The following is a 27130-nucleotide window of genomic DNA, read 5'->3' on the forward strand; positions in this document are numbered from 1 at the left end:
ATATTTGTTCTTAAATAATTTATTTTTTTCACCGCTAGTATTCGGTGTATTGGATCGCTTAATCTGTTTGGTGGTCAACTCGGATATTAAGTGGTACTATCCTCCTCTCAATCGCAGTTACGGGAGATCGAACAGTGATTCTCCGAACCAAATTTAATGATAACTATCACTAGACCAACTAACGATTAGTAAAAGACCATGTTTAATGTACTAAATTAGTTTTATTGTTTAAGTACATTAATCAAAGACTAGAGATAGTATTTGTTGGTAATAATTACTCGAGTAAGAACAAACAAACAACACTACAGTCCATTTATATATAATTTGATATGAAGACTGGTCATATATTTTATAAAATGACGAGTAGATTATTATGATTTTTATAACAAGATAAATTACAAATTAGAAAAATAGTTATTATTCATATGGAAATAAAATGTAGAATAATTGACCAACAATTGATTGATGTGAGTGGTAAGGATTTAAATTCTTTTTTATGTTACATAGCTAAAACAAAACAAAAAAAAGGAAAAAATGAAAAAGAGAAGTTATAATCTTTGGAACCAGGTTTCAGAAGAATCTACAGAGAGAAGTTCCAACAGACCGTGTGAAAGGGAGGGAATGAAACAAACGATCTATGTTTGAGGAGGGACCAAACTTAGCAAGAAAGTTAGCACATTTATTCTTTCCTAAGGGTGTTGGCATTGCGCACTTCCAAATTATGATGAAGGAAAGGAAATAGATTTCACAAGTAGCGGACCCTTTGTTTCCTAAGGCTAGCATACTTCTGAAATTTATGAGTTTGTTCATGAAGGATATTAACACAATGAAGAGAGTATGTGTAACAAGTAACATCGCGTTAATTCATCTGGTTAGCCAAGAACAACCCCTAATGAATAGCGTGAAGCTCAGCGTGAAGAATTAATAATAGAGGATCTTGGAAGGAACACCGAGATGCCAGAGATCCAATTCTTGGAAGAACGAATAAGCCCTCCGAACCCAGCTCTAATGGGGTTACCAAGACAACTGCCATCAACATTAAAAATAGTGCAAACTTAATTGGAATAGTTTCATTTGACTCATCTATCTTCGTGTCTCGTTAGTTTACTCATCTATAAAGTGTTGATTCTAATTTAACTTTCGAAATAAATTTTTTTTATATAGACGACAATTATAATTATATAGAAAACAAAACATTTTTTTTATTGTTCGTCTATCTTTTATTTATGTGTAATTATTTTAAATACATAATTATATAGAAGATAATTATAGATAAATAATTTATAAAAAAAAAATCTATACTGTATATAAAGAGGATACATGAATTTGGTGTGGACTTTTCATAATACAAACAATACCCTTATTTTTTATTTTTTTTAATAGCAACAAAAAAATTTTATTAACAAATTCACCGTAATATAAGACACATTTTTTTTAGCAGCAACTTTTTTTTATTAACAAACTGACCATAACATAAGATATATATATTCCTAACCCGCTGGTTAAAGATAAATAATTTACAACTACTCTTGAACGGTTTCTTAGATGTGCATATCTTTTTAATTCATTATTAGTTAGTATATAAATTAAAAAGAGTAGCTCATCTAAATTGAGCGGTGCCTTTGAAAGGTGAATATAAAATTGTTATTATTCGCTTAAGAAATCAACGAAGTTTTCTTTTGACAAAAAATGAAATTGAACATAGATTTCAAAGGTGATGGAAACTTAACTTCAAAAGAAAGAAAAAAAGGTGATGGAAACTTTGTATAGTGGAGAAGCTTGAAATGCAATAGAGTTTTGATATTAAGTAGTTTCAGTCATCTTCCAATTACAGTTGCAAACAATCAAATCGTAATATTTCTTATTAAATTCAATGTTAATCACCATTGAACCAATTAATGATCGATATCTTGATTCTAAGTTGATCGTTTATAAGTATGCCCCCACTCAAATTAACTATTTACTTTTTTCTGATAATATTGAGATGAGTCATCCTAAAAACATTGCTTTGTAGTTTATTTTCAAACTGTGGCCCTCTTTAATTAAAAAAAAAATTGAAGTATTTTTTCTTAATATTTTTTGTGTGTTATACACATGAATTGATAATTCTAATGAATAATAATTAATTCAGTGAACTTGTTTAAAAAGAATATAATTAGGGATTTAAACTCTTTACATTGTATATTGTGCCTTTTCGAAAGAGAATCAAAAGTTCATTTTTCTTAAAAAATAATAATTGTAGAATAGAATAATTAAGAGTTGTCTAATACACCCGGTCCAAAAATAGCTTATTATGTTTAATAAATTATAATAATATATTATTTTATTCGTCAAAAAATAATATATTATTTTTATCACCCATTTTTTATTGTTATTAAACTATTTTAGCTTTAAACTATTTTTGAGAAGTTCTTATTAATCACATTCATACTACGATAAAAAAGACATGTAGCTGTCAAAAAATAAACAAAAGGACATGTATATCTTGAAACTTTAGTAGGATTTTGACTTAGCTTTCAAACTCAACACAAACGCATGTCGGTTCCTTGTATTCAATTTTGGTCTTAATAAATTGATTAAAAGTTAGCGAAATAAAAGCAAAGCATGTTGGTTGATTTTTTAGAAAAAAAATAAACAACATAAAACTCGAGTCTTGTCAGTTAATTGACCTTTAATATATGAGTCAGGATCCGTTGACACCAACTAGTTTGACACCAAATGTTACACCTCTCAATAACGTTTTAACCGATATAAATTTTATAAAATCCACCGTTGGATTGAAAGTTTACATCATATAGATCATTTGTGTAAAATTTCAAATAAATCCAAAATCATTGGATATGTTATTGAGATACATCAAAATTAACGGTTTTTGTATTTTTTTAAATGCCGTTAATCTTTATGTGTCTCAATAGCATATCTAATGATTTTGGATTTGTCTGAAATTTTACACAAATGATCTATATGATGTAAACTTTCAATCCAACGGTGGATTTTATAAAATTTATATCGGTTAAAACGTTATTGAGAGGTGTAACATTTGGTATCAAACTAGTTGGTGTCAACGGATCCTGACTCTTAATATATAGTAATAATTAATTAATAAATAAAATATATAGTGTGACATCTACTAAAATTGTCCATTTGCATGTGAGGCAGACAGAGAACAGTTTCACACTATAATCAATTATTTTCCCAAATAATAATTTACTGGAGTAGGTGATGACTAAGCCAATACAATCTTGAGTTTGCCTCTTTGTGATGAGAATAAAAAATTATTTATGTTTAAACTAAATATTTGAAAATGGAAATGGAAATGAGATTGAAAACGATGTAACAGTTTTATAAATAAAAATAATAAAAAAATGTATTTTTGAGTCATTAAAAAAGTATGTATCTGAACATTAAAAAATAAACCTTAAAAATTTTACAGACTCTAACCATAAACTACATACATATAAAGACACTTCAACTAAAATTTGGGACTAGTTAAGTTTCTAGTAAACTTTTGCCAAAAAGGAAAAAAAAGTTTCTAGTAAACTTGGTAATTTTTTTTATTTTTATTTTTTTTTTGGATACAAAAGGGGCCAAAGCCCAAAAGAAAAGAAACTACAGAGAGATGACTCTAGGGGTAGTTATCCCCATAACATCAGCTAACAACAATGAGCTCAGACTCACAGGACATTGCTCATACACACGCATCCCCGGCTCATGATCACACCCCAAATTAGCAAGAGCATCAGCACAAGCATTTGATTCCCGATAAGAGTGACAAATTTTAACTTCCCAATCCATACCAAGTAACCGTCTAATTTCTTGAATAATTCTCCATCCAACAACACTTTCATCCTTATCGCGTTGAAGAGTGTGTACCACAACATTAGAGTCGATATGCAGCGCAATCTTTTTGAAACCTCTATCATATGCAAACGTGAGACCATCAAAGACCCCCCACAGCTCTGCAATCTTTTTGAAACCTCTATCATATGCAAACCTTTTTTTTTTTTTGAATGAAGAAAACTTGGTAGTTCAAACCCTCCATCAAAGATTCAAAGTTAATAAAATTTTCATGTGGGTTGCCTAAAAATTATAAAAAACTTAGGATCATGTTAAATGGCGCACCTGATGCACTTGTTAAGCATACCAAAAATAGAAATAAAACATAAAGTTAATGTTGATAAAAACAACTTTTTTACACTTTTAATGCATTGAATGCACGAGTTTTAAGACAAAATTTTCTTATTTATGTGTTTAACTAGTACACCGGATACACTATTTAACATTTTCCAAAAACTTAAATTGGGAATCTTTTTAGCCGATTTCTTCAACTTATTAGTTGACATCTATCTACCTTTGCTAGCTCGACGAAATGTAGAGAAAATCTTTTAAGATCATGATTCATGAATGATAGAGCTTAATGTAACAAGGGTTTTGGTGATTCATGTATAAATTATTCATGATGCATATGTTTCATTGTGTCATACAGGACAAGAATATATCATTAAAAATTATTTTTTATATAGGAACAATTTTTTTTGACAGAAATATAGGAACAATTTTAATGCATATTTTTACTGTAATTTTTTTTTAATGCATATTCAAAATAATGTTTTCAATACAAGATGGATTATAAACCAAAAACAATAAATATAAGATGGATTATAATAAAAAAATTGATGATTAGTGTAGAAATGAGTTGTTTGAGTTAATTCATGATCTATTTCATGTTTAGTATATTGTAGAAAACTCTCTTGCAAAATTTAAACTTTTTCAACAATGAATGAATTATGATTTTTTTAGGTTTTTGACGCTTTTGTATCTTTGATGTGCATTATAAACTTGCTTAATTTTTGTCACACTTGCCATCACACTTTATTTTTGTATCTTTGATGTGCATTATAGACTCACTTAATTTCTTGTCATCTCGGCAACCAGTTTCTTCACATCAATAAGTTTCTATTCTTTACTTACCGGAAATAATCATACAACTTAGATGAACATTCATATTTTTAGGATCATGTGTCTCCTCATTTCTTCTTGGTTCCTTTGTAGACACCACCCTTTTGACATCTCAAAACAAAAAGTTCATTTTTTCCATCAAAACCATTATAATAGTTTACTAAAACTATAAAATGTTTGATTTGCCTCATCTAAAGTGATTAGTTAGTTCACTATAAAGTTAAAGTGAGTAATCTTAGCCAATAAATTAAAGGTAGATATTATAAGTACGTCATAATAAATCATAAGATTATTAAAATAACAACTCTTGATTTTTTCACTTTACATTTTATTCACTTTAAATGATCCAAATCCAAAAATGTTTACTTTGAAAGAGCTTTTGGAGGTTGAGTGTTAAAGAAGATGCGTTTCAAGAATCTAGGTGTGCTTTAAAAACAACATACTCCTTCCGTCTCAAAATAATTGTCACATTTTATCACTGTACATTTGCAGATGCACAATTTTATAATGAATATCTTTTGTTGGGTATAATTATGAGAAATTGATATTTTGATACTACACATCGGGACAAATCTAACAAGATATCATATGCTAATATTTATCTTTATACATTAGTAAAAAAATATGGTCAAAGTAGTTTATATGAACAGTGCACATGGTCAAATTGCGACAAGCAATTATTATAGGACGGAGGGAGTATATCTTTCTGGAAGTATAAATTTATAGTGATATTCAAACTTGCAATTTGATACCTATCAAAAAATATCTTCCGATAATTGTATCCACGAGTTTATGTCTTAAGGTATGTATTATTAAGAGTATTTTTGAAATTTTAGGGAGAGAGGGCTGTGAGCAATGGGGGTAGGGGAAAAGAGCAATTTTCATACTACCTTACTTCGATGTCATATGAAAACAGCTCTTAATCATGGGCCTAACTGACGTGATTTGGGCTTTAAAAAGTAATCTAATTAGCCTATCATACCCCTGACGTGAACAATGAGATAACTATAGTAGAACACTATCTCCATCCCAATATATAAATTTATTTTTAAAATTTTATCTTCCCTTTTTATAAAATCATTTTCAAAGTGTATTAATTAAAGTTTCACAAAATTATTTTTAGGTGGAACAATTTATTTACCTCGTAGTCGAACTATAGATTACTAGAATCCGTCTCCTGGGAACCAAAGGGTTAACACAAAAAAATGAAAAGAATTAAAAGATCCATTATTTATCTCTTTTAATAATTGAAGAATAATTTTAAAAAGAGAATACGCATTATTGATAAATTTAATGCAAAAACTATTTTTCTTAATCTTTATGTTTTTGTTAATAAAATCTTATCAAGTTTCATTTCTTGTCAGTCGCCGGTTGTTGCTCCGTTAAAGTTTCATTACTTGTAGTCTTCATTCGCTTGTTGCTCCGTTCAAGTTTAACTACTTGCCGTCGTCATTCATCGCTTGTTGCTCCGTCGCCACTCTGCAGTTTGTTGCTCGTCTAATTTTTTTAAAAAAAAATTATAATAAAAAAATTGCATTCATGGAAAATATACGGATATACATACTTCAACCCATTGCATTGATTGATTTTTTTATTTTTTTTTCAAATGACAAATATTAGAGCATATTTTAAATTCTACCTGAGTTTTTCGTTAATGAACTTACACATGTAGATTAACTTTAGCGCGTTAATTTGAATGAATGATTAAAGTTAGTTGATCCAAAGAAAGGTAGAAAGAAATGAAATAACTTAGTTTGTTGATATATAGAGTGATGACTCACGGACGGTGTGATTGATTTCATATCCCATGTGATGTGATGAATGCAAATGTGCGACAAAAATGTCACTGCAATTTTACTAATAATTACAATAACAAACATTTGCAGAGACTGATAATTTGTGTTGTATGTATATGTATGTACCAAATGAATAGTGACGTTAGACCTAATCCAACGACACTCCCTCCCACTGCAGTGCACCATGCAAATTAATTCAAAGGTAGTCAACATGTACGGTAGGAATATTATTCAAAGGTAGTAAACACACTCTGGTGAATAAGCTAAGTGAGTGTCTGAGCATCGAACCTCGGTCAATGTATATATAATGTGATGTTTTTATCAATTGAGTGTCTGAGTATCGAACTTCGATCACTGCATATATAATGTGATGTTTTTACCAACTTTGATAAGCTCAAACATATTTTAATCATTGAAAACAATGAATTGGGTCAATTTAATCTTCTATATATGTGAACAACTTTAACAAAAATGGTTTTTCTATATTAACATGTAAGATAATTCACTACTAGAAAATTCGTTTTTAGAGACCGATTTAGCGACCGAAATAATTTGGTCGCTATAGAGACCGAATTAGAGACCAAATTTCGAGCATCAAAGTAAAAAAAAAATCAGTCGCTAAAACGGTCACTAAGTGATTATAGAGACTGAATTGGAGACCGATTATTAGCGACCGAAAATTCCGTCGCTATGTTTTTTTTTTAAGTTAAATTATTTTGATAATTCAATATTTTTATTAAAGCGACATTCGTATACCCAAAAACCCTGTTCTCCATCTTTTTACGCGAACCTATAAACCTTTTCTTCTTCCCTCAATTTCTTCTCCCACACCCAACCCAAAACCTATCAATCAATCAAATTTTTTTCAAGTCTTCCAAACCCAGAGCCCTCTTCTTCTCACTCAATCGATTTAAACCAGAAACCCTTCATCATTTTTCACTCACCCAGTCTCCATCTTTCTCCTCAATCGATCGAACCCAAAAACCCTTACTCTTCTCTTCCATAGTCACTCAATCTCACTTATTGACCCTAAAACCCAGAAGCTCAACTCGTTTGAACCAGAATCTATAACTCGTTAAAACCCCAAAACCATCGCCCCATCGTTCTAGAGTTCGTTGAACCCAGAAACTCTTCATCGTGTTTGCATCGTTCACCATTATTCATCGCAATTGAACCTCGTCTCAGTCATTAGGTATTTGGATTTCTCTTATTCTTCTTTGATTTCTAATTTTAAATTTGCACTCTAAGATTTTGGATTTCTTTTGCATTAAAAGATGGTGTTCTTTGTGTTCTATGATTTCTAAACTTATGCATTTGGGGAACTTTTCTAATTTGTTCAAGTATCCATACTTCTTTGGAATGAAAATAGACTAATTCTTTTCATAGATATACCAATTAAAGAATCTGATTGTTAAAGGAAGATTAGTTAGAATGAGTTAAATAACTAGGTTTTGGATAGAATGTACTGAATCTATGGTTAAAGTGAAATCTGTAATATTGTTTGTGGTTTTGTTCCAAAGGTATAGGTTGGTAATATGAGGCTCTACCAATACTAACATTCATCAACTTACCTTGTTGATTTATTCTAAGTTGGATAGCTGATGATGCTGGATTTGTTGATCCTTCATAGTTTATGCTTCTGTCATTAGGATCAAAACTAGTGAAATTAAAGGCCAATATAATGAGATGTATATGGAATAATCAAACTTAACAGTAAGAAAATAAATAACACCATTGCTTTTGGTGTTGCAAAGGCCATTATTGGGAATTAAGGTTCAGCTGAAACTTGCAGGGATTGATTTAGATGAAACAACATTGCTGTTAACAAATAACAGCACTGCTTTTGGTGCTGCAAAGTGGCTGTGAATATTTTTCTAATCCTATATTAATACTAGTTTTCAACAGGCTTATATCACAATCATAATATTCCTGTTTTTTGACTATATATGTATCTTCAACTAATTAACTAAGTAGATCCTATTCATTAATTAATTTTATAATGCATAGAAGAATATTGTATAATGCTACAGGTAGTATTAGATATTTATAAGCTTCTTTCCAAAATGTCATTTGCATGCAATTTTTATACTCGTGAAAATTATCTACTCAAGAATTTGTGTTTAATGGAGCACCATTATGAGACACTTGATTTTATAGAAGAAATGATAATATGAATAGTTTTGGTTTGTTATAAACAAATATCTTCTGTAGATGAATGAAGATAGTGCCAGTGTAATATTACTTTCATTTGTGCCTTTTGGATAGGTCAATACCATGGACTGATTATTTGTCTTCTTTTATGGTCACCAGAAATTGTCCATTTTTAATTTTCTGATTGTTTATTGGTGTTATTTTCCCTATATTGTTAATGTTATATTATGCTAGAACATAAGAGAATGGTTGATTTGATCTTGAATTAAAGCTTTCCATGGTGGTATTTTTTAATTTGGCTTTTTATATCTGATTTGTGATACTATACACTGGTGTTTGTTTATATTTTTCTCATGTCTAGCATGAAAGAGGTGTTGTCTTGTCATGTCTAATTTATACTACAATAATTTCTCACTTTTATTATGAGCCTTTAATCAATTTGTAAAGGTAGTAATTAGTGAGATTTGATTCTCAATCTGTTTGAATTCATTGTAAGAATTGATATCTTTTTAAGGGATTGTACCATTTGAAAATTTGAAAGAAGTTAAAGGAGAAACTGCGAAAGAAGTTCTAGCATAAGTTCCATAAGTTTATTTCTAATTTCATGTTGATTTCGTTTTGCACCGAGTTCACAATTGTAGTTTCTAGTTTTTTTTCTGGTGTCTGATTTCATTTCATTCACACTTCTCAGTTTGCAATTTCTGGTTTTGTCCATTTGAGTTTGCAATTCTAATTTTGTGCCTATCTTTTTTAATTCTGGTTTTTTGTTTCCTACTTTGATTTTTAATGCATTTCAACCCATTTCAGTCACAATTAGAGATTATAACTACGAACTCGTTTGTTACACAACTCAACCTAGTAGATTTTCATGATTAATTTTTGTCTTTGCTCTAAAAAACAAACATGCTTTGACTCTAAAAAATGATTTTAATTTTGAACCAATTCACAAGGACAAAAATTAAAATATTCCATGGCTACATATATATCATTAGTATAGCTATTGATGTAGATATATCCAAGGTTGAAATCCTGTTTTTTTAACAAGGATAATTGTGCAAGTGAAATTAATTTTACCTTTCCAATATTGTTTTCCAGATGTTAGCTGATTTAAGATGTTCTCCATGGCACCGTATCACTTTGTCCTCCCGATTGTTTTCCGTACAAATGAACACTGGATATCATGTTTAAAATTAAACAACAGGTTGGTAGTTTAATATTATAGAATATATAGGTATATGTATTGGACGGATTGCAACAAATATTTACTTGCATTAGATACATATGTCTTGACTACACACATTATTTACTTGTATTTATTTATGGAAGGATTTACTAGGCTATGGAGAGGCACAAATGCAGGCCTGGCTCTTGCAGTATTGACTGTAGGTTCGCAAGTCAATTAACTGTGATTCACTGTATTAAGTACTGGATACTGCATAATGAGAGCATGGTAATTGGCTGACCTATTCTTTTGTATGCTTAAATCAGGTTGGAATTTACCTTCCTTGCTATGACATATTCCGCAACTGGTTTGAGGAAGACACAAGCAAAAGTGCTCCAACCGCATCTCCATATGTACCTTTAGTGGCTGGTTCGTTGGCACGCTCACTTTCTTGTGCAACTTGTTATCCTATTGACCTTCTCAGAACTCACATGCAGGTATTTTTAAATAGTCATCCATATTTGTTGTTTTCTTCTTGAAGTACCATGTTGTTTATGCCACAGTTATGTTCCATGCTTTTTTGAATCTACATTGGCATTGATTCTAAATTGACCATAGTTTTTTTGATAATCAATTGGGACACTGACTAGGTGCTATATTTGTTAGTATAATAGTGTAAGACTATATAAAGATACATACAAATTTAAGCCCTTCAAAGGTATCAATATTGTATAGTAATGTTTGTTATTTCCTTACAGTACAAGGTTATCATGTCTTGTGGACAGACACTTGAGCCTGTGAGTTTCCTTCCTGATCCTTAGCATAAGGCCGGAGTTGTTTTTCTTAATATTATTGTTTTGTCATGTCAGCTACTCTTGCTTTGCAGACTAGCTCATCATTCTATTCTTTTTAGATTAACATTTACATTTGAACTAGAGATACATTTTATGTAATCATGTTTTGAGTCTTACTCTGGTGTCATGTTTTCTGCAAAGTAGGGATCATGTCAGAGCTTAAACTTAAACTTTCAGCCCAAGCCATATACTAGAGATCAAGTTCATGAAGATGATGTGGCTGATGATAATGATGATATGTCTGATGATGGTGAAGAATTAGATCAAGATTGATAAGTGTAGCAGTGTGACGTTCTTTTTGTAGTTGTTTTTTGAGTTAGGATATTGACTTTTTGTATGCAAGAATTATTCCCCCTTTTGTATGTGTCTGATGATGGTGAAGATCAATTCACTTGTGATACTTGCAAGTGTAGGTAGTAGTGATAATTTAGTCTTAGTCTTGGTTATGTTTGGTTGATTATGTACTTTTGGATAAGGGTAACATTTAAATATAAATATATTATGTTTATATTGTTGTGTACGTGTTTAATTGCTTAGTGTGTATGAAATAGTTTGAGATATTAAATTAGATTTAAAAAATTGTTTTCCTGGGATTGTAAAATAATAATAATAATAATAATAATAATAATAATAATAATAATAATTAAAATAAAATCATTAGCGACCAAAATAGAGACTGAATTTTTCACTTAGCGTCGCAAATTCGGTCGCAAGAACAGTGAAGTTATTTTCCAATCGGTCACTAAATCAGTCACTAAATCAGTCGCTAAAATCAGTCACTAAATCAGTCGCTATAGCGTCGCACCATTCGTCGCATACAGCATCGCAAACTCAGTCGCTATTTCGGTCTTTATGTTCGGTCGTTATTCTGGTCTCTAAATTTGGTAGCTAATTCGGTCGCTACAAAATCAGTCGCTGGGTTGGTCACAATGGAGTAGCGACCAGGGTCATTGAGACTGATTTTAGGTGGTCGCAAAATCGGTCGCTAAAGGATTTAGAGACCGATTTTGATGAAAATCAGTCTCTAAATCGGTCGCTAAAGGCGAGTTTTCTAGTAGTGATTTATCAAGTAATATTCGTCCAACATATCATATTACGTAGTATTTAAAAAGAAACAATTTTCTACCAAATAAAAAATAAAAAGTTCTAATATTTTAGAAAAAAAATCATTTTTTTTTAATAAAAATAATCACTTTTAATTATTTTGCATATGTTTGTTACAGATTTTTAAAATAATCAGAAGCTAAAAATAATCAGAAAACAGATAAAAATGAGAAGCTACTAAGAGTAGCCTATAAAATAATAGATTTTTTTAGAGGAGAGGGAAAAAAATGTTAAAAGAAGAAAGTTATTTATAATTAAAAAAATCACTTTTATAAGTTCTATCCAAACAAACTAAAGATTATTTTATTTTAAAAAAGTGATTTTTATTATAATAAACAAACACAAAGTAAATTCAACATTATTTTTAGAGGAGACTGTGTCAACATATCATCTTTAGTGGAACAAATTGTTTATTTTTCTTGGTTTTGGTTTATAGGCCAAACAAGGAACAATGTTAATTTAGTTTTTTCTGAATGGCGTTATAATCCTTTAGATTGTTTTCAACGCATCTAAAGTGATCTATTCTGAATTGTAAGGGTTGAGTACCCCTTGTATTCCTTATAATTCATTTTTTGCTTATAAAAAAAAAACTTTTCTAAAAATCTCTAAAAACTAATTTCTAAATTATTTTACATCAAAATTACTATTTTTTTAATCGGTAACAAACAACCTCCTGAAAATAATTATTAATAGAAAATATGGTCTCTAACAAAAATTTAAAAGTGATAATTTGGTCCTATAAACTGGTGAAATATTTTTCCAAATAATTGTAGAATTAAAAAAATGATAACAACAATATTATAAAAACAGCAGTGCTAAATGGTACGAATGAAGTGTGCAAAGAAAAGCAAGAATATGCAACGTGGAAGCTTATAAATAGCTTCAAACTTTTATCTCCTTGTCCCACAGAAATCATGCGGTGGGTGTGTATAAAATGAAGGGTCCAGATCATTCTTGCCTTTCGTTTTTTTCCTTTCTCGTTACAATTATCATTATCCTTATAAAAATTTCACTATTCAACATGTAAGACACACTAAATTTGCTCCACGATAGAAGACTCCCTCATCTTTGAATCAGCAGAAGTAAAATTGCAAGTTGAGTAAAGAAAGATAAAATTAAGATAGACACAATGATGCACTGCTCATCAAGAAGATCTCACCATTTCAAATTTTCAATATCCAATTTGTTAGAAGTTACTTGGTTTATTTGATTGGAATTGGGGGTAGGGTTTACAAATTACAATGGATCAAATTGGACCTTTTCCAACTGTTTCACACTTGACAATGATTTTGACACATAGGTTACATAACCGCACATGCAAGTAGACAGAACAAATCTAATTTTTTTTATTTTTTTTATAAAAATATTATGATAAAACTAAATTGTTTGGGTTTATTTTTCTTGATGGAGGGCTTGATATTATCGAAGCTTTTTTTTTTATAAAAATGTTTTGGAATATGATGAATTGTTCTAATGAAATTTGGTGCAAAGTTCTTTACAACAAGTATGGTAGAAACACCGATCTTTGAGTGTCTATAAACATACAGTTCTACGATTCTCCTTTATGGAAAACCTTGGCAGTAATTGAGGATCAACTCCGAAGCCATACAGTTTGGCAAGTAGGAAATGGACAACAAATAAATTTTTGGCTTGATAAATGGATGCCTAATGAAAACTCTCTTATGAATCTTTCCACTCAGCAAACCATTGATACGACGCTTACAGTGAAGGATATTCTAACATATAAGGAAGAGTGGAATATCAACTTTCTCAACACTCATCTTCCTCATACCATTGTGAACCAGCTGGTGGCTATATATACCGGCTTTGAAGGATACAATTGATGGTCCAGATTTATTAGGGAATAGTGGCACAACACTCGTCAATTTAATGTGTAAAACGCATATAACCTCATTTGAATGGAGTTCTTATGGTTTGGCATGCGGTCATTTAGACGTTATGGCACTCTCGGAATGATAGGATTTTTTTTGGGGAAAATTGTTGAGTTAGATGAGATGATGGATAAATTTAAGCTTGTTTCTTGGAAATGACTTTTGGCAAAAAAGATTGGTACACCATGTTTGTTTTATGAATGGTGTGCGGATCCTTTTGATTGTATAGCTAGGGAGTTTTAGTTATACTTTTTCGGATTGGGTGGAGTACTAATTGTACTTTTTCTTTAGAAGTGGATAAAGTACCACTTGTACTTTTTTCCAATTCGCTTATTAATATATATAAATATCTTTTTGCTGTTCAAAAAAAAAAAAAATTAATGTGCAAAACGCATATAACCTCATTTGAATGGAGGGCCTCACGTGATTCTTAAGATGGTTACCGAGATCGATAGATGCAAGCAAACTCATTTGAATGGAGGGTCTCCGCAAAAAGGTACTATGTTTATTGGTTGGAAGCAACCTCAAGAATTAAGGATGAATTAAACTCAATTGTGATGGCGTTCGTTCAATTAATCTGTCAAGGCGTGGAGGTCGCCTTCTTCGAGATAACAAAGGTACTGTTTGAGTAGTTTTGCTCATGAATTTGGCTCCTGCGATGCGCTCCATGTCGAGATGTAGGGCATGTACATCGAATGACTTTAGCTCGTAGACAAAGAATTACCCATCTTCAAGTAGAAAGTGATTCAAAGATGTTGGTCGACACGGTAACAGGAAACTACAACGTTAACGAAAATATTCCTCCTTTGATCAAGCATATTCGTTATCTCAAGAACATTAATTGACATGTTTAGTTTAAGCTTATATATATATATATATATATATATATATATATATATATATATATATATTTCTGTTATTTCTTTTCTGTTTGTCTATTGATTTGGATTTTTTTTAAGGAAATTTGAACTCTGATTTTTACACCACTGTGTTTTAGTGCTGAATAACACTTGGCATTAAATTATAGAAAAAAAGTTTGATTCGCACCGGTTGTTTAGTCGGTTACCAATTAAGAGATTGATTTTTAGAGACTCGTGTCTGCCCATATACATCTATTGATATATTTTTCATATATGTTGACTTGAGACTCAACCCACATCCATTTAAATGTTTCCATATATATTAACTATTAACTTGACCTCCTGTACTCATATGCTTTCAAATTTCTTTAAAAGTAAGGTATATATTAGGTAAGATATACTACAAATATCTTGCTTTATTTTAAAGTTAGTGTATTATCTATCTTTAATTTGTACTGTACTTGGTATAAGAAACAAATATGAATTGAAGGGAAATGAGGCATTGTCGCTTCCATTGGAATATAGCCAAACCGTGAAAGAGTCTTAACACATCAGAGACCCAACAATAACATCTCATCTACCTCGTTAATTTGGTACACCATTTGTGTACACAACTCCTCAACTAACAACGTACACTTGGCTTCATTTACTGTGCCCTATATATATTTTTACTTTGAAATATTCTAACATGTGCCCAACGCATTGCTGTTTTTTTTTATACCAAAGTTTCTTTCAAACCTTATTTTGACATATCTTTTGGTGCTTCTTCATTGTTAAAGAGCTAAAATGTAGAAAAAAATTCCTGTACATTTAAAATTAAATTTGTTACATCATTTAATACAAATTTTCTATATTGAAATACCTTAATATGTACTACTTTAAAATAGGGGAGTGGATTATCTCCCGTCACTTTACCGTCTAGTGAATTATGAGCGATAAATTTATAAATTAAAAATTTATAAACAATGAAGACATGTGGTTTAGGGGTGTAAATGTCCACTGTTTCTCTCCGGTGACATTTACACTTGAGAAAATCTTCTCACATAAAAGAGGGTACGTATTAACATGAACGTTTTACTGTTGCACAAGAAATGATACAAAACTCACACATGAAATTTAACGAAACAGATAGCTTAACATCTCTATCACATGCATATATTGTCGAGACTTGAACTTTAAACTTCAAATTTCTTAATCCTTAATCAATTGAATCACCCATCCTACACTTATTACATGCTTGATTATCAAAGTCAAAGAGAGTGCGAGAGAATGGGAAAGTGATGTATTCTACAAACATAATACAAGGATTTTTAATATAAAAAAAATACAAGGATTGTAGTCATTTCTTAGAATCGCAACCTTAATTTACCAATTAACTACACTTTTGAGGAAATCAAAAATAAAAATTTTTAAACAAAGTTTAGTACTTAATTAATGACTTCACATGTAACTAACAAGAAATTAAATATTAATTTCATTTAACTAAATAATTTTCTCTCCCTAACCTCACTTTTCTCATTGCATGAAATTTGAGCTTCCAAAGTGTTGACTTTGACTTGACTGAACTGATTTTAGGTCATGATTCAAAGAAGCCATACTAGTAGTATTCATAGCATGTTGTGAAAATCCAGCACCACTATTCATGTTTCTAACCATTGCACCAACACCAAGAAAATCTAAAGTTAACTTATCTGATCCACCAAATATGGATGATGATGTGTTTCCATTTGCAATAGAGTTTATCAATCCATGAAGTTCATCATTGTTGTCATCATCATCATTTTCCATACTTGAACTTCTATTTCCAAAAGCGGTGTTAATGTTAGTGTTACCTTTGTTGTTGTTTGTTGAATTTGTTGAACCAATTTGTGAAGCTTTTTGAAGCAATGTAGTAGCTGACATGTGAGGATCACTAGACATGTTTTGATCAAACATTGATTGATGATGATGATCATTAATTAGAGGGTTGTTGAATTGTTGATGATCTTGAATATTATTCATGAGGTTGAAAACATTATTGTTTGTATTGTTTCCTTGAAGATTAGGAAGTTGCATTAAACCATGAAGTTGTTTGTTTGTAAATTGGTGTTCTTCAAATGATGATGATTGATTTGGAATATCACTCATGAAGAATGTAGCAAATGAAGAGTGATGATTCAAAGGTTGTTGTGATGTGATTAATTGTTGTTCAAATTTTGGCGCCGATGATGATGATCCGAGGCGCAAAATGTTGTTGTTAGTTTGGTTTTGATGATTTTGTAATTGATGAGAAATTTGGCCTAAATTCATGTGATGGCTTGTGTTTGTTGTGGAATACAAATGATGAGTACTCCCAAAAGGGTTAGGGTGTCTTAATGCATTCTCTTGTGCTAGTGCATCACAAAATGCTCTATGAGTAATGAAACTGTCACGCCTGCACCAAAAATAATTACAAGGAACAAATTAACTTAACCAATCTATATATGTTCATAATTAATATTCACATGATAATGTGTAATAATCAGGGCGTCTCCAACTATTTTAAAGCCCTGCTTAAATATTAAAAATGACCTATAATAAAAAACACAAAAAAATAAATAAATCATTCTCTATTTAAATTGTGAATAACATAAAAAAACAGAAAGAAAAAAATAATAATCACCATTATATATAGTTAGATAATTTGACACCAAATTTCACTTAAATAAACCTTCATTTTCTGTTGTTTTGAAGCTTGAAGCCGTTGCACACCCAACACATGTGTGTGGGCCGACCCTGACAATAATGTATAGTATTTTTGAACTTTGAAGAGTAAACGATATGTATATAGGTTGTTGTATCCGTTAAACTACTCTATTTTATTTTTGTAAAAATGTTGGAGAAGAAAATTAATATTAATAATTAATGGAGGCGCGAATGATCAATAGTTTTTCTTTTTTTAAATGTTTCATATTTTTGGTGATCATTAGTTTGTATCAGTCTTTGGTGAAATTTGAACTCTATCCTTGAAAAACTAGCTAATATCAACCTAAACAAATTTTGTTAAAAAACTCATGAATACACCTAGTTACATGGATCAAAGAAAAGCATATATGATTTTTTTTGGGGTGATGAATATATATAACCTAATTGATGATATCAAATCAAATATAATTAAACTCATAAATAATACAAAGGGTAGCTAGCTACTTGTAAAAAATTAAATAGAAAAACGAAGGTTTATATTTAAGTGAAATTTGGTGTAAAATTAATTGAAACTAGTAGCTAGTATGTTGAAATTAAGAGGACTACAATGGAATTATGGAAGTAGAGGAGGGGCCATGGGATTATGCCAAAATATGAAACAAACCAAGAATTTCTAAATCAAACTTCCATTTTAAGGTCTTTCCTTTGATCAATTAAAAGAGAGAATAATTTGCAACTTTGATGAAAGACAATACTCTAAAACGATAATATGGGGCCAGCTAAATAAATGCAAGCAACCTCAATACTTGTCTATATTCTACCAAGAGAATTCATTATCAAAAAATTCTTAGCAAATCTATGAGAGACGTGATAGCTTCTATAGATTGGTCAATTAATGAAGATAATTTTTTTAGTACTTAAATTGAACAAATAGGTAGCAAAGTAAAGAGAATTAGTCACAATCTACCCATTAAAAATAGTGAATTTTTCGAAACACATTTTATTTGAATATGTACTGATATACCGTTGAGGTGAATAATTCTGACAGATCCAAAAATTAATAAATACTATTTGTAAACTTATCAGAATTGTTCACCTTAAAAATGTATCGGATCCATATCTAAATAAGATGTATATCGAAAAATATTTACCTAAAAAAACTTGAAACTTATTTGAATTTTGAACAACTACAAAGAATGAAGAAAAAATCCAGCATCTTTTCATTCGTATTCATATGAGACGAACAAACTTATAATGCTGCTTCACTCCACTACACGTGAATGTGAACAAGGATATGGAACTATATGGACACTGTTCTCTAAAACCAAAGTTGAATTTTCTTTTTTCTTTTTCAAAACATTCAATTTTTGTACTACATTTGAACGGTGTACTCACGTGCATGCAGTCTTTCCTGCCATACAAAATTATACCTTCACTAACACCCAAACACTAACTAACAGAAAAAAGCATGAAAGCTCCTGTTCACTTTTTTTTGGGATAAGAAATGAAAAGAGACTCTTATTCATATTTAACTTTTGTATGTTTTTACTTGAATTTAATTTATTATGGAAAATATTGAATATACTTTTTTGATTGACAAAATAATTTCATTAATTAAGAAGTATAAAGAGTATTCCAATTCAGATACATCCAAAAATGAACAAATAAAAAAGAAAAACTCAAGTCAATCGGGCGGAATTTTATCCCTAGTTGAAACACAAATTTGACCGAATTTCAGTGTTTCAACTAAAGTGTGATTAAAAGATCAAATTGAATTTTATTCATGTTTAAAACCCTAATCTATAGTCAGATTTTAATAGCTTCTCGATATAATTACTCCAAATCACTGTATAACCATTTTTCTTGAAAATCAGATGGTTAAAAAAATAATTCAAAGAATTTAGTTCTTAGAAATCAGATGGTTATAAAAATGTTTCATAGAATATAGTTTAATCTTCAAAGTTCTTATAATAATTAAAAAAATGTTAGAGTGAAATAATCAATACTATCTTCCATATAAAAAATAAAAAAAAAATCAATACCAAGCCATATAAGTAACCCTAACTTTTGGCAAAAGTGATTAGCATATATGAATTATGTTTATGAATTAAGATTAACATTGGTGAGTTGATGTTTGTTACCTAGAGAAGAGGGTGCCACAATCACATCTATATTCTCTAGTGCCACAAGTCTTAGAATGAGCTTTCCAATCAGATTGAACAGCATATTTCTTTGAACATTTTTCACATTTCCATTTCTTCTCACCATGCTTACGAGAGTAATGCTTCTTAATCCCAGTTAGGTCTCCTAAAGCTCTTGAAGGATCATGATGAACACATGTGGGTTCAGGACATAAATAAACCTTTCTCTTTGGATCTTTGTTAGACTTTTGCTTTAACTTCCAAGGTAGATTGTGTCCTCTTCTATGAAGTTGAAGATTTTGTTCCCTTTGAAACCCTTTATTGCAAACCTCACATATAAATCTATTTGTTGCCATTAGTGTCTTGGGAGATAGTGCTATCACTTCTGCATCTGGCTCTTTTTACCATGAAAAATGACAAACAAATAAAATATTACATAATTATTTTTTTAATTAGTAAAATATTATAAAATTCTTTTTTTTTGGTTATATAAATATTATAAAATTCTCTTATTCAATAATTACTTGCTGAAATTGAATATGCACCATGAACTGAAGAACCATGTTCTTAAACTTTTTTACCTTTTCATTAAAAGGCACATGGCCATTCTAATAGTAGTAAAAAAATTGAATATGCATCATTCTAATAGTAGTAAAAAAGTTGAAACATGAAAAATCATTAAAAAAATTATTTCCAAAGTCTATAGTCTATGCTTTAAGAATAAAAATTGGAGGAAAGTGCATGCACCCCCAAATTCAATCATAGTTTTTATTTTAATAAAAAAATAATTGAGAGCCCTAATTCATATTCATGATTTAGGGTTTCAATTATTAAGTTTGTTATGAGAATAATAATTATAACAAAAAAAAAAGAAGCAAGAAAGAGTATATGCATGTGTGTGTTGATGTTTAAATGTTTTTAAGAAATGAAAATAAAAGTAATTAATTAAGCTACTTGCTTGGTGTTCCTGGTTGATTTCTTCTTTTCTTTGGAGGAATTGTGGATGAAGGATCTGAAGAAGTTGTTATCTGACTTTGATTTTCTTCTCTAATTCCAAATAATGATGTAGATGATGAAGCAGCCGCCATAATTATTTTGCAATCTGAAATTTTGTTCAACTAATTAAGTTAAGCTCATCAAATGTTTGAATCTTGTTGGATTAATGATAACAAATTAAATCCTTCTTCTAAAATAAAAAATTCAATAACATGAAGAATAAAAAAAATAAAAAAAATTTACTAAAAAAGTTGGTTAAATTAAATTAAAGAAAGAAGGAGCTAGAAGGAATATGTTTGTGTTTTTGTTGTTTGTGAGAAGAAGAAAAATAAACTCACAGATTAAGAGGTAAAAGGTAGGAAGAAGAAAGGATCTAAGGAGACAAAAGTATAATGAAGAGACGAGGAGAAGAAAACAATAATATTCACTTACTCTGAATACCTAGCTTTTTTATCTTTTGGCTATTGTTTTCTTGTGCATATAATTTAGCTACTCTCTCTTGTTATATTCCTCAATCATTTGGTGTCATCTAAATTTAAATTATTACTTTACATGCATGCTTGTCCACCCATAGGCATAAAATAATAACAATATCTCTTTCTTCATTAATTTAATTTGTAATTATGGAAAATTAATTAAGGATGGAAAATTAATTAAGGATGGTAATTTATGTCACTGTTATATATCCTGCTCTTGCACAGGCTACTGTGTCCTTCTTAGATGATGGCTTGGGGCCACCAACCCTCTTAGCCCTTACCCCTTTCCTTTCCTTATCACTATTTCTTCTCTTATTATCAATTAATCACATACAACACAACTTCAACTTCTTTCCTATTTTTAATTTGAGCCCCCACTTGCTTTTTCATTTGTATTATTTAATTAATTATTATTACAGATTTTTATAATTATTATAATTAAATTTTAAAATAGATTTAGACTCTTGATAGTAAAATCTATTTGAAGAATTAAAAAATATCAGAGATATTCTAACAATTGAAAATATAATCTTTAACTTTTCTTTAAAACTATATACTTATAATTATATGACTTAAAAAAAAGGCACCAAAGTTATAATTTGCATATGGCACCTAAAATATCGGGAACGACCTTGTTGACAAGATGGACGATGAGGTTTCGACATCTTTCTGGTTTAACCCGCCGGTGGGGGTATTACTCAAAATTCAGTATCAAAGATTGTTTCAAGTGTCAGATCAACAATTAGATTTGGTAGGGAAAATGGAAAACTAGTTGGATGGAGAGTGACATTGGGATTTTAGATGGAAGAGAGAGCTTACTGTGTGGGGGATTAAGCTGTTGGAAACTCTCCTGAGTGTTGTAACGAACCCTCCATTATTAGGGGCTATTGGTTCATAGTCTTGGAGACGTGATTATAATGAGGCCTCTATTTGGTTAAGTCGACGTACTTGGTGCTTACGGCTAGTGTGATAGCTAATGAATTAGATTATCTCTTAGCTAGGGTTTGGAATTCATGAGCCCCGTCAAAATTGATTGTTTTCTTTTGGTAATTACTTCAAGATGCCGACGAAACAAAACCTTCTTAGGCGAAGGGTGATTAGAGACTCTGGTGATTCTTTATGTGCGTTCTACGGGGCTAGAAATCTACATTTAGACAGATATCACAAAGCCTTATGTTTACTATTTTTTTTTATTAAATTTTCACAAAAATTTCCTTTAAAAATACAAAATAAACGGGCCCTATATATCTAAAAAAACTGTTGGATTTTACTATCATAAAGGTGGGTGTGAGACCTATTCTATCTGTCCCAATTTGATTGACACAGTTGACTGTTGTGTACTATTCACACATATTGCTTTGCCCTTATTTTTCTACTAATAAACAAAAATAAATATTAGCATATAAGATGTTGTTTGATTCGTCTCGATGAGTATTGTCAAAATATCAAATTTTTATAATTTTTACTATTATACAATTAAAAATATTAATCGTCAAATTTATGTATCGACATGCGTGAAATAGTCAACTGTGTCAATCAAATTGGGACGGACGGAGAACATTTATACACCTTAGGAAGAAAGGTGGATAATGGGACATCTATAAAATTTCAGATAATATCTAGCTTAAGATATTGCCTTTGAGTTTGAGGGTGACATTTTCTAAACTTATTTTTATGACCTTGTGTTGCCGGGGATTAGGTGTGGAGTTTCAAGTGATGGAAAGTTTGGTCACAATACGATAGTGACCAATATATTAGTTACTGCTTTAAAGTAGTTGTTAAATTGGTCGTTAATAATTTAGTGACCGATTTTATCACTAAATTGGTCTTTAGAAAAGAAAAAAAAAAGATTTTTTAATAGTGCGAGTTATATCAACTATTGTTACCTGTCTATTATTATTGACAAAGAATAGATGGCGTGGAGAGGACATTGATGGTGAAATTCTCTTGGTAAAGCCAATCTACGATCTTTTCTTTATGTCGAATTCTTTAATATACTTTTTGGTTTTAAAAGAAAAGTGTGAGTTAAATTTTATATTGCTTAGAAAAATGGAAGTTGAATATTTTATAAGTAAAATTACTTATAAACTAACGTCTTAAGGTTTTGAGTTAATATGTGGTGTCTATCTCACTTGTAGAGTTATTCTTAAGCCAAATGTGTGGATGATTCCTAACTGCTCCCTCGTAACCCAACACAAATACTGATGGATTTTATTTTTTTTAATTCATTAAATAACCGATATTATTATACTTAAGATATATTAGTTATTCAATAAATCTACAAAATAAATTATTTCTTATAAAAATGATTGAAATGACTATTGTTCTTTGTGCGGCTCATGTAAAATCTGCTCTCCATCTTTTTGCATTATGTGACTTTATCTTCGGTATGTGGTTTTTGATTTATGCATGGTATTAATAATCTATCTAATTTTATTTTTTTATTATTATTGATCTGCACTTTTGGAGTTCAAAATAAAGGGAAAATTCACATGATTTGGTACTCAATTATGTGGACAATCTGAATAAAGATCCTTTCTATTGATTTCTCAAAAGAAATGAAGATGTCGACTATTGCTAAAGTTTTATGACATAAATAAATATATGATATATGTTATAAAACTTTAGTAAATCAATCATTAGCCGATGGAATCAAAGTGTATGTGCCTGCTAAATCAATGTAGATTCTCTTGCAAAACCTTTCTCCAAAACAAGATGCATTGTTATTAGACCCTAGACAAAGAAACTAGTACATTGATTAATTCTCTAATGAACAAATTTAAATTATGATAATGTGGCAGATTAGATAGATACCGGTTTACATATTTAGTCAAATAAAAATATATACATGTCTCCTCCAACATGAATTTACAAGAGAAAAGAACATGACTTGAATTGACATTTGAGGGACACATGGAGTTGGACCACCTATCTATGATGGACCATGCATGTGGTGTCTGTGTAACTTTTGGGGAGAAGCTTAAAATTGAAACACTTAGTATGGGGGCCAGTCCCAGGTGAGGCCCCTCTCTTAGTAGAGAAAATGGTTAAACAATGATAAGCACACAGCTAATGCATATTGTCTAGATTTCTAGTATCCAATGGGGATCTTTCTATTGCTTCAACTCTAGCTATTAAATTAAATGTATAAATTTATTTAAATATTCTCATTGAGCTAACTTTTAGCGTTGAATTATGATATGAGGAGTCTAACGTCTCATTAGATTAGATCATCAATCATATAAGTGAGTTTGACACCACATTTCTACATAAAATTTTAAGGCATTAGATATATATGAATTATCTTACTTATATGTTTCAACTCTTTGATTTAATGTGTGATTTAATCTCACACATTTGACACATCACAGCATTTAGGACAATGAATTAATGATGATGATTAAAGTTGTTTGAAGTCGCACATTTTGCTAGTGTTATTTTGGCAAATATCTAGTCAGACGTGATCTGAAGCTAGGTCTTAGTAATTTGTAAATAGTGAATGATCTTGCTCAACTCTAGTTCCTACTAGTATACATTCTCCTAGGTATAGGTCAACGGTTGTGAGCGATTATCGGCCATTTTTGTGGGAATTCCCTCATTATCCTCCAAATAGTTCCACCTTCTCCTTCAACCATGTTGGGCCATTTTACACTAAATAGTTGTTTCGCATATTGGGCCATGCAAAGAATGATCCACATAACCTCTAATTGGGTTTGCATATATGAAAAATTGATCATTTCTCTCCCGACCTCCCTCATTTCTTTTATACCCCCCAAAAATCCAATTTTGCCCCTTAAGGTTTGAAACATTTTTGCCAAAAAAACTTCGGATTATATTCACCGAAGCCAAATATTAGACCATTTCGGTAACTGCGAACCAAACATTAGCGTTTTCGGTACACAGAAAACGAACGTCAGCTTGTTCGGTACCTGCGAACCGAAATGTCATAGATTTCGGTATGTTGGTCGCTGGAATTAGGCCATTTTCGGTAGCAGTTTCTTTTATTCCCCTGAAATTTCATTTTTGCACATGCATAAAAATTTGGAAAATAACTTCCAAACTTTTCTTAGTGTAAAATATTATTTTTAACGGAAAAAAAAAAGTTCAAAAAATACATTCTGAATTTTTTTCGCAAGAACAAAATTGAAATTTCACGGAGAATAAAAGAAATGTTGGGGCGGAGAATTTTTCTGCATATATTATGGTGGTACGCTGGGTAAATGGTCTATACTCTTGTGAGTTAACAAACATTATTGATACTTTTCTCCAAAGATGTTTGAGGCCTCGTGACAAAAATATAATCTTTATTAATTTTTTCATTTTCATTATTTTAATGTAATTTTTTTATTATATGTTAGTCCACCACATTTACTATTTTCATTTTGTTTATTATCGTTGTGGTTTTTTTTGTAATATATTAATATCCACCTCAAAAATTATTTTATTTGTTTTATAAATTTTTGAGACACCTTTCATTTTTCTGAAGTACTTTCACTTTTTTTTATTGGACTATTTTTATGGCCCAAGAAATGAACTATTTTTCATGGCCCAAGATAAAAGAAGATATTAACCAGATCACACAATAGGATAAAAGAAGAAAATTTCTCCTTACCCCGATGTTTCTCCCATACCCCTCAAAAATTTTGTACTCCCTGCGAACACAAATATAAGAAAAAATAACCGTTTATGCGGTGTTTAAGAAATTTAGCTAAGTATAGTTAATTTTCTTGATTTAATGCAAAACATGAGTTAAGTTTACTATATTATCCTTCGAAAAGTGATTTATGTCTTGGAAATCAGATAAACTTTTGAAAAGTGAAATGATTAAATAAGGATATATTATGAATAGTAGTATTAATTAGTTTAAAAGTAGTTGACTTTTGCTTATATTTATGTCCAAAATTTAAAGTGTTTTTTTTTTCTTCTTATATTTGTGTTCGGAGGAAGTATTATTCACACAATTGGTATGTTTGTCGTTGTTGTCATTATAAGAAACAGGACTGATCTATGTTTGAGTGCAATTGCTCATCTCCCCTTTGACCAATTTCTCATTGGCACTTAAATTTTGACATATCCCTATACGTCATTCTTTACTTCTAGATTCAATGCCATCTTTTGCTACTTGTTTCGATTAATCCTAAATCGTTCAATGTGTGAGTGAGTGGACATGTTCAAAATCATGTTGTTCCATTCCACCATATATTGTTTGGTTTTTCCATAGTCAATTAACTATACTTAGCTCACACCTTAATTGTAAACAAAAATTCATTGAATAATTTATGTATTTAATTTGATCTATAATATAATATACTTTTACTTATAATTAAGCTAGAGTATACTAGCTTCAAGAAGTAAGTGGAGTGTGAACATTTGAAGTTTAAATTGAAAGTTTATATTATACTCCCTCCGTCCCAAATTATAAGGGAAAAAAGCCTTTTTTTTTTGTCCCAAATTATAAGGGAAAAAACTCAAATTTGACCAATTTAACTCTAAAGTTCCAGAAATACCCTTAGTTATGTTTTCCAAAACAATTCAATTTATTATGATTACTAGAATTTATTATGGTCAAGAACTTCTTGGTATTAAAATTTGAATTAATGGATGACCCTTCTTTCCCCTCTTTCTTGGTATTGAACCCATGAATTAACCAACTTTACGTATTTCAATTGCTTCATCAACAACATTTATTCCTTTATAGAGTCACTCTAATTAATATTATGATTATCATTTGATTTTTCATGTGATAAGTTAATAAGGGTACTTTTGGAAATAAAATTATGTTTTTGACAAATTTTAGAATATTAAATGATTTTCTTAATAAGTGTGTTTTTTATTTTTTCCCTTATAATTTGGGACGGAGGGAGTATATATTATCCAACAAAAATAATTTCATATGTTTTTGAGACTCGCGTAAGTTAACGGTTTATGCATTTTTATTGTACAACGTTAATCTTAATGGTTCTCAATAACATATCAAATGATTTTAGATTTGTGATTTCTTTTGCGTATATTATCTATATGATATAAATTTTCAATCCAGTGGTGAATTTTATAAAAAAAATATTCGTTAAAATA

The 27130-nt window shown here is 30.1% G+C and overlaps 2 protein-coding genes across 9 annotated transcripts; one reads left to right on the plus strand and one right to left on the minus strand.

The window, feature by feature from the left end:
• Nucleotides 1–7518: 7518 nt before the first annotated feature.
• Nucleotides 7519–11430, plus strand: LOC123920013 (mitochondrial carrier protein MTM1-like). Of its 5 annotated transcripts, none has more exons than XR_006813393.1 (6): nucleotides 7519–7947; nucleotides 10002–10107; nucleotides 10233–10288; nucleotides 10395–10565; nucleotides 10827–10865; nucleotides 11067–11430. XR_006813393.1 is itself a non-coding variant. In XM_045972088.1 (6 exons), exons 2-6 carry the CDS (start codon nucleotides 10019–10021, stop codon nucleotides 11193–11195), a joined length of 474 nt encoding a protein of 157 aa, XP_045828044.1. In that variant the 5' UTR covers nucleotides 7519–7947; nucleotides 10002–10018; the 3' UTR covers nucleotides 11196–11430. The 5 variants fall into 5 exon arrangements, 3 of the variants coding, with proteins under 3 accessions (XP_045828044.1, XP_045828052.1, XP_045828060.1); XM_045972088.1 differs by having other exon boundaries at nucleotides 10243–10288; XM_045972096.1 differs by lacking the exon at nucleotides 10827–10865 and having other exon boundaries at nucleotides 10243–10288.
• Nucleotides 11431–16061: 4631 nt separating this feature from the next.
• On the minus strand, nucleotides 16062–21133 carry LOC123920034 (protein indeterminate-domain 4, chloroplastic-like). Of its 4 annotated transcripts, none has more exons than XM_045972132.1 (4): nucleotides 21012–21133; nucleotides 20542–20685; nucleotides 19584–19980; nucleotides 16062–17191 (listed from the first exon to the last, which is right to left on the minus strand). In XM_045972132.1, exons 2-4 carry the CDS (start codon nucleotides 20669–20671, stop codon nucleotides 16294–16296), a joined length of 1425 nt encoding a protein of 474 aa, XP_045828088.1. In that variant the 5' UTR covers nucleotides 20672–20685; nucleotides 21012–21133; the 3' UTR covers nucleotides 16062–16293. The 4 variants fall into 4 exon arrangements, with proteins under 4 accessions (XP_045828088.1, XP_045828080.1, XP_045828094.1 ...); XM_045972124.1 differs by having other exon boundaries at nucleotides 20918–21072; XM_045972138.1 differs by lacking the exon at nucleotides 21012–21133 and having other exon boundaries at nucleotides 20542–20830.
• Between the last annotated feature and the right edge of the window lie 5997 nt (nucleotides 21134–27130).

Source organism: Trifolium pratense, linkage group LG1, assembly GCF_020283565.1.
Source record: "Trifolium pratense cultivar HEN17-A07 linkage group LG1, ARS_RC_1.1, whole genome shotgun sequence".
Classification (NCBI taxonomy): Eukaryota; Viridiplantae; Streptophyta; class Magnoliopsida; order Fabales; family Fabaceae; genus Trifolium; species Trifolium pratense.

Bases quoted from the DNA above. Each gene is read 5' to 3' on its own strand.
- LOC123920013 (XM_045972088.1), top strand. From the start codon at position 10,019: ATGTTCTCCATGGCACCGTATCACTTTGTCCTCCCGATTGTTTTCCGT. The intron at 10,108-10,242 runs GTTGGTAGTTTA...AGGATTTACTAG, and splicing joins TGTTTAAAATTAAACAACAG to GCTATGGAGAGGCACAAATG. The intron at 10,566-10,826 runs GTATTTTTAAAT...ATTTCCTTACAG, and splicing joins TTCTCAGAACTCACATGCAG to TACAAGGTTATCATGTCTTG.
- LOC123920034 (XM_045972132.1), bottom strand. From the start codon at position 20,671: ATGGCGGCTGCTTCATCATCTACATCATTATTTGGAATTAGAGAAGAA. The intron at 19,981-20,541 runs GCAAGTAGCTTA...CATGGTAAAAAG, and splicing joins AAATCAACCAGGAACACCAA to AGCCAGATGCAGAAGTGATA. The intron at 17,192-19,583 runs GTAACAAACATC...TTTTTGGTGCAG, and splicing joins TGTGGCACCCTCTTCTCTAG to GCGTGACAGTTTCATTACTC.